Below are 13,504 nucleotides of genomic sequence, written 5' to 3' on the forward strand. Positions count from 1 at the left end.
CCTTGCGTTTAATAATACCTTATATTTTGAAACTGCATCATTATGAAAAGTTACCTATCAAAGGAGAATTAGATCTGGGCGGTGGTGACACATGCCTTTAATTCCAGCACCTGGGGTCAGAGGCACGTGAATCTCTGTAGGCCAGCCTGGTCTACAAGGCTAGTTCCAAGTCATCCAGAGCTGCTATGCAGAGAAACCCTGTCTTGCAGAAGGGGACTGGCAATTAGATATGGCTAAAATGTTACGTTCATTTAAGTAATATATCAGTCATTTTTGTTTTGTTGATGCTTCCCATTCCCACCCCCCCATGCTGAGGGTGGGACCTAGGACCTTGTACATGCTCTCCTGATGAGTTATAACTCCAACCTGTGTATTAGTTACCTTTAATTTACATGTGTGAACCCTATACTATCATTGTTACCATAAAATTTTTATGTAATTTGCACTTTTGATCAAGTGGCACATAACTGAAAGCAAAGGAAAAAATTTTCCTTCCCCAGTCAAGCCTTCCTTTGCACTCTTTTGGCAGCAGTCATAATTCTCTGCACATAGCATGCTATATTTTTGCCACATGCTATTGCCTTTGCCTAAAATATTCTTTTCTTTGTCTCTTCCTGTGGCTCATTGTTCTTTACTGATTGTGAACATATATTGGTGTGTTGCAAAGGGCATACCATTTAGACAGCTGAACAGTGGTGATTGAAGGTGGTAAAATATGCAGAGCTGTTTGGGAGCTGAAATGTATTTGCTGGTTTGCAACATTTACTCAAAATAGCACAAAATTCCAACGCAGGCTTATAAGGACGCAGGTGATCCAGGAAACAGCAGAAAGGAAACAGCAGAAATGCATCGACTTACAAAAGGGTTATTATGAAGGAGGAAAGACATTAAAATTAGATAAAATTTCGAAGAGACACATCTTTTTAACTTCATTGAAATGTGGGTCGTTGGTAAAAGTTCCATTTTACTTTCATGGGTTGGTCTCCCCAGCAGCATATTAGATTTCACTAGAAGTGAGATCACTGTTTACTGATTAAATGGGAATGGCCTTCCTACAAGGTAAGCATACATCTTCTGATTGTAATTCAAATATTTTTAGTCATTCTTCTGAAAGTAAAAATAAATGCTGGTACAATTCTATTGGCTGCTTTTAAATCTTCACCTAAAGCAAGCAGGTGTCCTTTTTGTCATAATGCCAAATGACTGCCCTGGCAGACCAATATTGATTGAAGGATCATGATTATAGTGTTTGATAATAGAGTTGGATTCTATTAAAGTTTTGGGGGATGTTCACCTTCTTTCCCTTTTATTGTGAAACTATCTCCAGAGAGGGACAGAAAGTGTGGATATTACATAGCTGTGATGTATAGACTTTGGGACCTAAGTGTTGTTGTAAGGCATTGTGTGTGCAGAAAAATAGCAGAAACAGGAAGCTAGGCTGCCATAGAACGTATATAACAAGCAATTAATTGGCTACAGACATGAGGGAACCTACACAGAACATTAGAAAATACTATTGTACATGAAATGCATTAGTGTTAATATTGTGAACAGCTGGGTGGCTGGATGTTTGATAACGAAGCAAGTCATTTTAATTTGATCTAAGCTTCAGCTTTTAATTGAATTTAAAGAACATGGGGAAATTAACAGGCAGCTTCTGGCAATTTGAAAGCAGTATTTTGGTTTAGAGTAGGCTTCTCTCTAAGTTTGAAAAATCTGACCATGGATAAAGATGGAGTAAGGAAAAAAATCACACCATGAGACCAAAGACAGCAGATGTATGTGCCTGATTTTAAATAAATACAGATGGTCATTATTTGTCAGGTAACTATTTGTTTGTATATCACCATATCTTATAGTGACAAGCAGGTCAGCTCCAATTAGAAGATGATTAGTTGGATCTCTCATGTCATTTTTTTTCTCAGTTAAAAACTTTAGACTTCACATAGAATCATTTTTCAAATACTGTCAAAGTATAGCAGTGTACTGAGGCCTAAGATGAATCCTGTTGTTTAATAGACCCCAGAAGTACTTCCTACAAAAAGCCCAAGGGGTTATCACTTTTCTTTTCTGGTAAAGGATACCCTGAGCAAACACATTTATATCACACTAATATAAATATATATAATCCACATGGATACTGTTTTGCATCCTGAAATGATATGCTTTATCATCTTACTAAATCTTTTGGTAGCACAGGGCAAGGTAAAATAGATGATTTGATGGTAGATGACATGAGTCTATATTCTGGAGAAGAGGGAGGGGCATCAAGATGAACTTACAGGTTTTCTTTTCCTCACAAAGAGGATGAATCTTCTGCCCATCTTTCTTATTAAAAAAGAAAATGCTCAATTGTATTTATCCTGTTCCAAAAACAAAACATATCCATCTGAAAATATTTTTTCAAGAACGTCTTTGTGAGAATTTTCTCTATGTAGAAAAAGGCCAACTTAATAGTTGCCCACTTGAAATGATCCTTAATTTTATCTGAGTTGCCTTTTCCCTTAATTTGTGTTCCATAGCACATTATAACAAGTTAGAATGTATTTGTCAGGGATGTTTTTATTCTTTTCTTTTAAATTCATCTCATTTAAATCTCCTTCTGCATGATTAGTTTGTGAAAAATAGGGGTTCTCATACTTTATGCCTGTTAGTTAGTAATTTCCTCCCAATGGATATACTCCACTCTGAAGGGAAGCTTGCTAAGACTCAAGGAGTTCTAAATGGAGTCTTCCTAAGATTCTGAACGTAGACAATTTAGACATCTAGGGAAATGCCTGGTACTACACAGATTCCTAAGACTATTCTTATCTTAAAATTTGATGAAGAGTATGGGCTGCCAAGGAGAGCAGATTCTTTAGTCAAGCTGTCAGGGACAATCTGTTGAGTTGCAAGCAAGTCATGCAGCAAGCTCTAGGGTTGTAAGTTTCCTTAGTGATCACACATGTGGTAAGATTTGATGAACTTTAGAGCCATCCATGTACCTTTAAGTAACTTGTGCTCAAGCTCCTGTAATCACCACAATAATCATTCATTCAGAGTTGAACTTTGGTGGTATCATTGCTTTCGTATGTCACTGATTTTCTATTTGAGACAAGCAGACTTTTTTTTTTTCATATCTTTCCAAGTATATGTAGTGTTACACAACATCACCTGCTACAGAAAATGAAAAATTGCCAAGTACACTGTTGGTGCTTAAGAGAAATGATTATAAAACTATACTCACCAATATTCGTAGGTAGCCCATATACTGTCAAGTAATATTTAGGTAATAGTTTGACACTTAGTAACTGAATGGAAATCTTACTGTCCTCTAGCCTGGGTGAAGGAGCTCTGTTTGTGGTTTATACACCTTGCCTTTTAAAATGATGCATGTCACAGGATTGGTGAATCAACACATGGATATAATTAACTATTTTAAAATGTATTTTCATAAAATATTTCTTGATGTTGAAATGTAGTAACATCATTTCCCCTAACCTTTCTTCCAACCCATACCATGTATGCTTCCTTGCTCTCTCTCAAATTTGTGATCTCCATTTCTTTAGTTGTTGTTACATATATATGCATATAAATTGCTAAATACATAAATTCAACCTATTTTGTGTGTTATTACTTGTAAACATATTATTTCATTAAAAATAACTTTTAAAATGCATTAACAAAGGCTTTAAACTTTAGATGTATTGTATCTTAAGTTAACAATGCCCAGATGTGGTAAACAATTTCTTACCAAAGGGGTCAAGATAAAATAAGATCTAGACTTTTCAAGGGATTTGTGATAGTGTTTTCTATTGCATATGGAAAGCTACAACAGCTATGGTTCACTGTGAAGGATAGTTGAGTACAGAGGATGAAGAAATACATAGCTTCTATGTGAGCTGGAGAATGAAAACAATTTTAGAAGCCACAGTCAGCTCCCCGTGATCTCTCTATGAATGATTCATACTCCATGTTGTATTTTGAATATCATCACAGGCCAGCTTTTCCATTACTAGACTCTTTCCTTTTTCTTTTGCCTATCCTGTATTCTTTGGAAACTTCCACCTCACCAAATATATAGATCGAGTAAAATATAATCAGAAAGGAATTTTTGAAGGAAATAACTAGATAGGGTGAGAAACAAAAGTCATAGCTATATTACATGGCAAGCTGTGAATAAACATGATCATGTATTCAAGTAGAGCTATTTTATATTATGAAAGTGGCTATCTCCACAAAGTTTGTTTAACAATTGTATTTGCATCTGTCTGCAATCCTCAATTGAATTAACTAATTGGAAATTCTTCATAAATATTGACTGCTCTTCACTGTTCCTATAGATATTGGTCAGATGGAATTTAGGCTCTGTGGAGCAATACATAGTTTCAATCTATACAATCAGTTTCTGAACGATGTAGAAAAAAAGTCCTTGACAATCAATGCAGTGAAACTGATAGATTAAACATTTCCAAAAGTGTTCATTGGTGACTTTGCTCTTCTGGATATTTTTTTACAATTCATTGGAAATAGAAAATAGTCTTATGGGAATATAACATGGGATTCATGAGGCGGATGCTATTGACTGCAGCTTCATCCTCAATACATTATTGATATTCTCTGAAGTATATTATTAATGGAATGTCCTTTAAATATACAGGTTATTTCACTTAAAGTTTATTTGAAGCTCAGTAGTGTAGACTGTGACTTTTAAGGACTCAATTTTTCCCTTACATTTGTCTACTCTTTCTAAGGCTTTGACTGATCCCTACAACTCAAATGTAGACACATAAAAGACTGAGTCTGTAGTTCATTCATCTTCTGAATTCACCAAAGTCTATGTGTGGTGATCTGCCCATATTAGCTACTGGGTAAATGCTGTTTTAGTGAATAACCTGTTGACCTATTTTCTTTATGTGTCTTCTATACCTTCCTTCCCTCTTTTTCTTCCTCTCTTCTTCCCTCCCTCCCTTTCTTGCTTTGTCCTTCCTTAAATCAGGGTACAAGGGTTTTCAATCTTTGTTACTTTCACTATGATAGAGTTCTTCTAATATATGAAATTCAAAACACTTTATATTTTTCTCAGTTTCTGTAGTCTGTTGATATGTGTATATATATATATATATATATATATATATACAGTATATGATTTTTTAAAAACTTATTTTTATTATTAGTTTTTAATTGGGGGGCAAGGCAGGTTTATGCATAGTAGTATGGGTGCCTTCTGAGGCCAGTAGAGGGTTTCAGATTCCCTGAAGTTTGTTTCATAGCTGGTTTTGAGCTACCTAATGCAAGAACTGAATACAAGTTGTCTATAACAGTAGAAAAAGTACCCCTAACTACCAAGTCATTTCTCTAGCCCAGAGATGGATATAATTTTAACTTTTTCCCTCTGGGAGTTTTGTTCCATGTGTTTTATTATGCTTGTACTCTATCATAAAATAGAAAGTTTTAGATAACTGTGACATCCTTCAATGTCTTCTATCCTTCTCCAATGTGGTTATTTAAATAGCATTAAGTATTTACATATGTTTCTTTCTGGCAATTGATTTTAAACATTACAATAGTCTTGCAACTCTGTTGTATATGGAAATTGATGAATGAGCAGAAATTGAATATGACTTATTATAGAAAGTATTTTTTTATTGTTTCTTTAAGCACCATGAAGACAGATTATTCTAGGCATCTCCACTTTCTGGAACAGCTCTTGAAACATAACAGGTGATAAATAAACATTTTAGAGGGAACAGATATAAATTAAAGAAATATGTTCAATCAGCCTCACTGACTGAGTTCCTCTGACTTTATAACAGTAGCAGAATACCTTAGAAAACAACTTAAGAGAAGGAGGATTTCTTTGAGTTTACACTTCCAGAGATTTATGTCTCTAATCAATAATTTGCTTCTGTTCTCTTAGTGAGGCAAACCCCATGGTGTTGGAAAAAGGTGGCAAGGCTACTCACCTTAGCAGAAAGCAGAGAGAGAAGGGACATGTGTCTGAGCATAACCGCAAAGGCACACACCCAGTGAGCTACATTCTGAACCTAGCTCTAACCTCCTAAAGTTTCCACTCTTTTCCTAGTCATGCTTCTAGTTTGAATCCATATTCAAACTGCAGCAATGATTTTCTAGCAGTTCTTCCAACCTATCAAGTCATTTTCCACTTCAAAGTATTTGCTATTTGCACTTATTACCCTCTGCTCTCAGTGCTTTAGCTATCCATGTAATTGGTCTCATTTTATTCAGACCTGTGTTGAAACATTACCTCTTTAAGTACAATTTACTTCTATAGTCTGTTAAAGCAATCTACTACCAAGCCTCCCACCTCAAATTCTCTTATCTTGCTTTATATTTTCTTCATGACACATACTACTCTGCATTATTCTATACTATGCCTTTGATGATGCCTTGTTTCACTCTCTTTATGATGCTGTCACAGTAGAACATGAGCTCTATAAGTTCAGAGACTATATCAATTTAAGGTCTCATCAGGAAACAGGAGTTATATGTATAAAATAAAAATACTTTAAAGAAGTTCTCTTCATGTACATTTCAGAAGGATTAATAGAAGAAAGAAGGTATATTGGAAGTCGACCTGATAGTGCAGAAGAGAGAAAGAAAAAAGAAATATACAACTGCTCCATGAGAGCTAGAGTGAGAAAGGAGGGCTGGTCTGTAAAAAGACAAAATCTTTGAGAAATACAACTGCTGACATATAGACAAAAGGCATTGGAAGTTAGGGGCAACAGTGAAAGAAAATACCACGTCTTCCTTCTTCTTTTATAGCTACCTTCAAAAAATGTATCTTATTGTTAGGGGTGTTCTACCAAACAGAGAAGAACTCTGGCAAGTAGCCAAGGTGAACCATTCCTTAGGGAACAATTAGTTTCTGGTTGGTAGCCCCCCCCTTTTTTGGGGGGTGTTGGTTATAAGGTGCTGCTCTACTTTGGGGAGGAAGTATCTCATGGGGAGGGCTTGGGAGCTTAAGACCTTGCCTTACTCCAGTTTTACCCTCTGCTTTGTGTATATTGTTCAAAATGTGAGCTCTGTTTCCTGCTCCAGTGACCATGCTTGCTGCCTGCTGCTACTGTGCTTTGATAGTGATGACCTCTTCCCTCTCAGGGATTGTGAACTCAAATAACCATAACCGTATCCCCATTATAAGTTGTCTTTTTCACAGTTTCTTTTCACAGTAACAGAATTGTAACTAATACAGAGACCAATAAATATTTGAAAAGAATAATAAATGGAGTTAAGGGGTTGGAGCAAAGGAAGTGTAGTATTGCACTGTTCTGTTCTGAAGTGCTATCATAATAGGAGTATGCCAGGTCTTATTTTGGGGGCAGGACAGTTGCCCAAACTTATGTTCAGATAAATTAATTGATAGCTAGTTAGAAAGAAGGAAAGTTCATGTCTTTTGTTTATTGTTTCAATCCAGTATTTATAATTTATGGGTTATAGCTTGTTATGCAAAGATCCTGGGAGTTTTCCAATAATAAAATTTTGTAGACAGAGTTGTATTTCTAAGGGTAAAATGTATAAAATGATAACTGTTGGATTGCTTTATTTTTACATGAGGTAAATACAAAGGATTTTATGGCATTATTGATTAATTAGAGTTTTAATTCTGACCTAGATTATGAGGATTTATAAGGATGAACATCATAGAGAGGGGATATAGATATATCTAAGATATTGATTCTATCTCTCCTATGTGCCTTTAATTTCTTAACTCTAATTTATTATACAAAATATCCTGGCACCGTTGTGGAGGATAGACTAGGGTAGAGTTCCATTCCCTGATAAAAGAAAATATGAAAGACATCGTACTAGAGAGAAGATGATGGGCATCTGGAGTCTGAACTAAATATTGAGTACTCAAAAGGCAAAGTATTACTGGAAACTGGGGGATTTAGGTCTCTATATGTGAGAAAAAGATAAAATAAGAATAATTTGCAGCACTATGGCGGTTGGAGGAGCAGCAGTGATCACACGTTGGCTGCTGGAAAGAACTGGATTCTCGCTTCAGGTCATCATCAGAAAAGCTAAGTTTGTTATACAATAAGGATCAGGAGATCTGACCCTGGTTGCAGAACCATTCCTGTTTGCAGAATACAGGGTTGTATTCCCATTTCATCTTTCCAGAGCATCCCAGGAGTTCTGTCAGATTCCACCTGGGAAATTACTAGGAGTCCTTGGAAGGGAAAGAAGAAATACTGTTGGTTGGAATATAAACAGGGTTGAATGAGTTCCAGAAAGCAGGCTTCTCAGACTCGTGGACAACAATCTGCTTAAGAAGACAACTTTAAGAAGCCAACTCGAAGCAACATGCAGAGAAGTAAGATGAGGGGAGCTGCCTCAGGAAAGAAGTCGGCTGGTTCACAGTCAAAGAATCTTGAACCAGCCCTTCCAGGCAGATGGGGTGGTCGCTCTGCTGAGAACCCCCCTTCTGGTTCTGTGCGGAAGACCAGGAAGAACAAGCAGAAGACCCCTGGCAACGGAGATGGTGGCAGTACCAGCGAAATGCCCCAGCCCCCTCGGAAGAAAAGGGCAAGGGCTGACCCCACTGTGGAGAGTGAGGAGGCATTTAAGAATAGGATGGAAGTGAAGGTGAAGATTCCTGAAGAGCTGAAACCATGGCTGGTGGAGGACTGGGACTTGGTTACCAGGCAGAAGCAGTTGTTCCAGCTCCCTGCTAAACAGAATGTCGATGCCATTCTTGAGGAGTATGCCAATTGTAAGAAATCACAGGGAAACGTTGATAATAAGGAGTATGCAGTTAATGAAGTTGTGGGAGGGATAAAAGAGTATTTCAATGTGATGCTGGGCACTCAGTTGCTCTACAAGTTTGAGCGGCCCCAATATGCCGTGATCCTTCTGGCACACCCTGATGCGCCAATGTCGCAGATCTATGGGGCACCACACCTACTGAGATTATTTGTGAGAACTGGGGCAATGTTGGCCTATACACCCCTTGATGAGAAAAGCGTTGCATTGTTGCTGGGCTATTTGCATGATTTCCTTAAGTATCTGGCAAAGAATTCTGCCTCTCTGTTCACTGCCAGTGATTACAAAGTGGCTTCTGCTGACTCCACCGCAAAGCCCTGTGAAGGTCTACTGGTCACTCACTATTGTCTGGTATCTGTAAACACTTCTGTTTAGTCCTCTCATTGTATAATTGATGTTCTTTAAAACTGTCGATGTAAAACAGGGCTTATGTTTCAGTTTGTTTCCTGTTCGGTTGTAAACAGAAAATAAAAGGAGTGCCCGGCTCCTTTCCTCATTTCTAAGTTGCTACCAGTGTATGCAGTAATTAGACAAAGAAGAAATTCAGTAGAACATTTTATTGCTTAGTTGACAACATTGCTTGAATGCTGGTGGTTCTATCCCTTTGACACTACACGGTTTTCTAATATGTGTTAATGCTACGTGATAAGATGCCCTGGTTCCTAGTGCCAAAGGTTCAACTTAAATGTATATACCTAAAATCCCATGCATTTGTGCTTCTTTTTTTTTTTTTTTTTTTTTTTTTTTTTTATGGTGCTTGACGTAAACAGCCCATCCTCTGCAAATCCATCTTGTTGTTCATTAGGCATTCATTCTATCTTTGCTCAAATTGTTGAAGGATAGTGATTTGTTTTCTGGTTTTTGTATTTTGAGTCTAATGCACGTTCTAACATAGAGGCAATGCATTATTGTGTAGCCACAGTTTTCTGAAAAGTTGATATTTTAGGAATTGTATTTCAGATCTTAAATAAAACTTGTTTCTAAATTTCAAAGCAAAAAAAAAAAAAGAATAATTTGCAGCTTAAAAAGAAATAAAATCTTGTAGGCTCTTCTTTTGATACCACCTCTGGGCAGAGCAGAGAACAACACTCTGTGTATTTGAATATCTTTAGTGAGTGTATGCAATTGTCATGATGTTTTCCTTGGGCTCTGGAGTACAGAGTTCAAGTGAATTAAGATGCAGTGTCAAAAGGTGAGACAGAAATAGGAAGTGACTCAGACAACTTGAACTGGGAGAGGTTATCTGAGGGGACTAGGCAGAAACATCTAGATGTAAGGCAATGATTATGAAATACTGTGAGAAAACTTGGAAAGTTTCTTGAGTACTGAGGCATTGTCACCAGTGCCTTTTATAGGACATTTATAACTAAGGAGGAGGGTAGGGGATCTGCAAAGGACATGGAACTGACTTACAATGACGAAGAGAGACAGTAGAGGAAGTCAAGTGAGAAGTGTGGAAGATTTTGCCAGAGTTAAGCTGGGAAGGGATGACATAGAACAAAAAAAGAGGAACAATTCCATATTAGCCTTTTAAGAATCTCATGTATGGAGGGAAGTAGAGAAGAGTTAGCAAATGGAAAAGTATAGAGGTCTGCTAAACATTTTTTCCTGCTTATGTTTTAAGAGGAAGAAATATGAAGCATGAATGTAGCCTTTGAAAACAAGAAAAACAGAACTTGGTAAGAGAGAGAAACAGCAACATAGGGTAAGTCTTGAACAATGTATGGAATGCTGTCAAGAACATGGCGGAAGAATTTATCTTCAAGGTGTACCTGGAAAGCTAGCCCTTCAAAAAGTGTTTTCATGCACAGCATCAAAGAAAGTAGAAGTAAATATGGTAAATTTTGTGATACTGATATAAGAAGTTGGACTAATAAAAATTTATAGATAAAGGCAAAGTTGAAACCAAAAAGGAATTTGGTGGTGGTAAAATTAGAGTGCAAGGATGTTTTGTTGAAGATAGTAGTAAAAGCTTAGATGTGAGCCATTAGAGCTGAATCTCTTATTTTGAACCTTCCTAGCAGCCCACTTTCTCCACTGTTACATACTTAAGAATTCTCTGCATAGAGAATGCTGCCCTCTATGGTCAGAGTGAGTCTGCCTACATCAATTAAGGCAGTCAAGAAAATCTCTCCCAGGAATGCATAAATGACAACCCAATCCAGACAATCCTGCATTAAGATTCCCTTCTCAGGTGATTCTTGATTGAGTCAAGTCAGCAAATAAAACTAGTCAACATACCCAGAGACTTAACTTCCTCCAATTTGGACCCACCTCCTACTTTCCACCACTTCCAAATCAAGGGATTAATGCATTGGTTAGGCTAGACCCTTATACTCTAATTATACCACAATCATTGGAGTTACTATTTGGGATCAAACCTTCAGCAGTGAGCATTTCAGGAGATACTTTATATCCAAACCATAACAATGGATTGGTAAGAAACCTCAAGTAGCTTTAACATTATTGGAAATTTTTTAGGCACTGGGTTATTTTATAGTATATTAAACTATTTTGTTTTGATTGGGTTTGTTCTTTGAAAATTTCTTACATGTACATAATGTATTTGGATTTCTCTTTCTACTTATCCTGTCTTCTTCCCATTCCTTTTACATTCCACCACCCAGTCCCAACCAGGCCATTTCTCAGATTCATGATATTTGGTTAGTTTTCATACACGTATATACTGTAAGGTTAACGTATTCTCTCCTATATCCCTATATCCTCCTATTTCTTGCTCCCCTAATTTTCTCCTCAGTCTACCAGAGTCACTTCTAACTCATACATATATATATATATATATATATATGCATATACGTAATTTTACAATCTATAAAGTCTAGAGAACACAAACGATAGAAAACATACTTGACTTTCTATGATTAACTCAATGCAATTATCTTCAGTTGCATTCACCTTCCAGAAAATGCTATAGCTTCATTCTTGATTCTTATGTATGTATGCTACATTTTCCTTATTAATTTGTCTGTTGTTAGACACCTAGGATGATTCTATAACTTAGCTATTGTGGATAGTGATGAAATAAGCAATGATATTTGAGTACCTTTATGATATGTATACTTGGGATCCTTTGGATAAACATATGGGAGTGCTATATCTGGAAGACATATTACTGTTTTTTGTTTGTTTGTATTTTGAGGAACCTTCATGTTAATTTCCATAGTAGCTGAACAAATTTACATTACCAGCAACATATAAGGCCCCGTTCCTCCTCATTCCAGGAATCATTTTCTTTTTTTAATGAATGACTGAATTAAGATGGTGTTCTGGCTACTTTTATGTCAACTTGACAGATGCTAGAATCTTTTGGGAAGAGGGAACATCAACTGAGTAAATATCCCCGACTTGATTGGCCTATGGGCAAGCCTGTGGTGCATTTTCTTCAATGACATTTGGGAGGTGCTAGCTTACTGAATGTGGTGGCACCTTTGGGCTGGTTGTCTTGGGTATCATGACAAGGAAGACTGAATGAGCCTTTGGGAGCAAGCCAGTAAATAACAAACACGTCCCTCCCCAAGTTGGTTTAGTCATGGCGTTTTATTACAATGATAGAAACATTAACTAATATAGAACTAGCTGTGGTGAATATCTTAAATGTACAAAGAATTCGAAAACTGAACAACAGATACACTGGTCTTTAAAGAATTATCCTGAAGACATCAGAATCATCACGAAGCAGGTTAGAAATCTTGGAGTCCCTGTTACGAGTAGTTTTTCCTGCCAGCTTGGACTCACTGTGGCGCCAGCCCCATTAACACACAGAGACTCTGTATTAGATATAATTCTGTTGGCCAGGTACTAGTTTCTTATCAGCTAGCTCTGTCTTAAGTATTAACCCATTTCTATTAATCTAAGTATTTCCACGTGGTCTCATCTTACCGGAAAGTGGGCCCGGACCTCTGTTCTCTCCTGTCTCTACATGCTGACTCCTCCCTACTACTTTCTCGAATCCTCCTTGTCTCCTAGTCCTGCCTATCTTGCTTTTCTATTGGCCAACAGCACATTATTCATTAACCAGTATGAGAAACATATTTACAGACTACATCTCCCATGAGTTCTCACTCAAATCTAATTCATAACTTTAGGGATGGACCCAGCACTTAGTGTTATAACAACATCTCCTTGTGCATTCTGACTCTGCTTGTGCTGAAGTGTGAGAACTTCCTCTAGCACTATGTGTAATAATTTTTAGCTAAGCTTATTTCTCTTCTTCTGTGTCTGATGATCGATTTCAATCTTAGATTCCATAGTTTTCAAATATCATGTTAGGTAAGACTGATGAGTAGAACAGAACAGAAAAGATATCAGTGCTGGTATATAGCTATTTCTTTTGCCCACTGCTAGCCAGAAGATCAAAGGATTGGAAAGAAGAATGAAATACATGGAAAATTGAGTAATCTAGGAAGAATCTGAAGGTAAGTGAGACATGAACTTTCTGTAGTTTATTATGGTAAAAGTGTCCCTGAAAAATTAGAGTACCCCATCCTGTGTTTGTGTACGTATGCATTTGTGCATGTGCACCTAGAATGATACCTTACTTGGAAAGGTTAACAGGCTCCATTGGTGGAGATAATTACTCCTCTCTTTGCTTACCCCTGCTTCAGAATAATTTAGCCTCAGTAGGAAGGAATGTACTCTCACCATGGGTGCAACTGCTGTTATTCAAATAGATCTTGCTGTCTTGGTCAGGCATTTGAAAATGAACTAAATCTAT

The 13,504-nt window shown here is 37.0% G+C and overlaps 1 protein-coding gene across 1 annotated transcript; it reads left to right on the forward strand.

Annotated features, from left to right (window-relative positions):
- Window positions 1-7,948: 7,948 nt before the first annotated feature.
- On the forward strand, window positions 7,949-9,517 carry LOC127218259 (mortality factor 4-like protein 2). The gene has a single exon (XM_051179278.1). The coding sequence runs from the start codon at window positions 8,311-8,313 to the stop codon at window positions 9,142-9,144; it is 834 nt and encodes a 277-aa protein (XP_051035235.1). The 5' UTR covers window positions 7,949-8,310; the 3' UTR covers window positions 9,145-9,517.
- The last annotated feature ends 3,987 nt before the right edge of the window (window positions 9,518-13,504 follow it).

Source organism: Phodopus roborovskii, unplaced genomic scaffold (genome assembly GCF_943737965.1).
Source record: "Phodopus roborovskii unplaced genomic scaffold, PHOROB, whole genome shotgun sequence".
NCBI classification, from domain to species: Eukaryota; Metazoa; Chordata; class Mammalia; order Rodentia; family Cricetidae; genus Phodopus; species Phodopus roborovskii.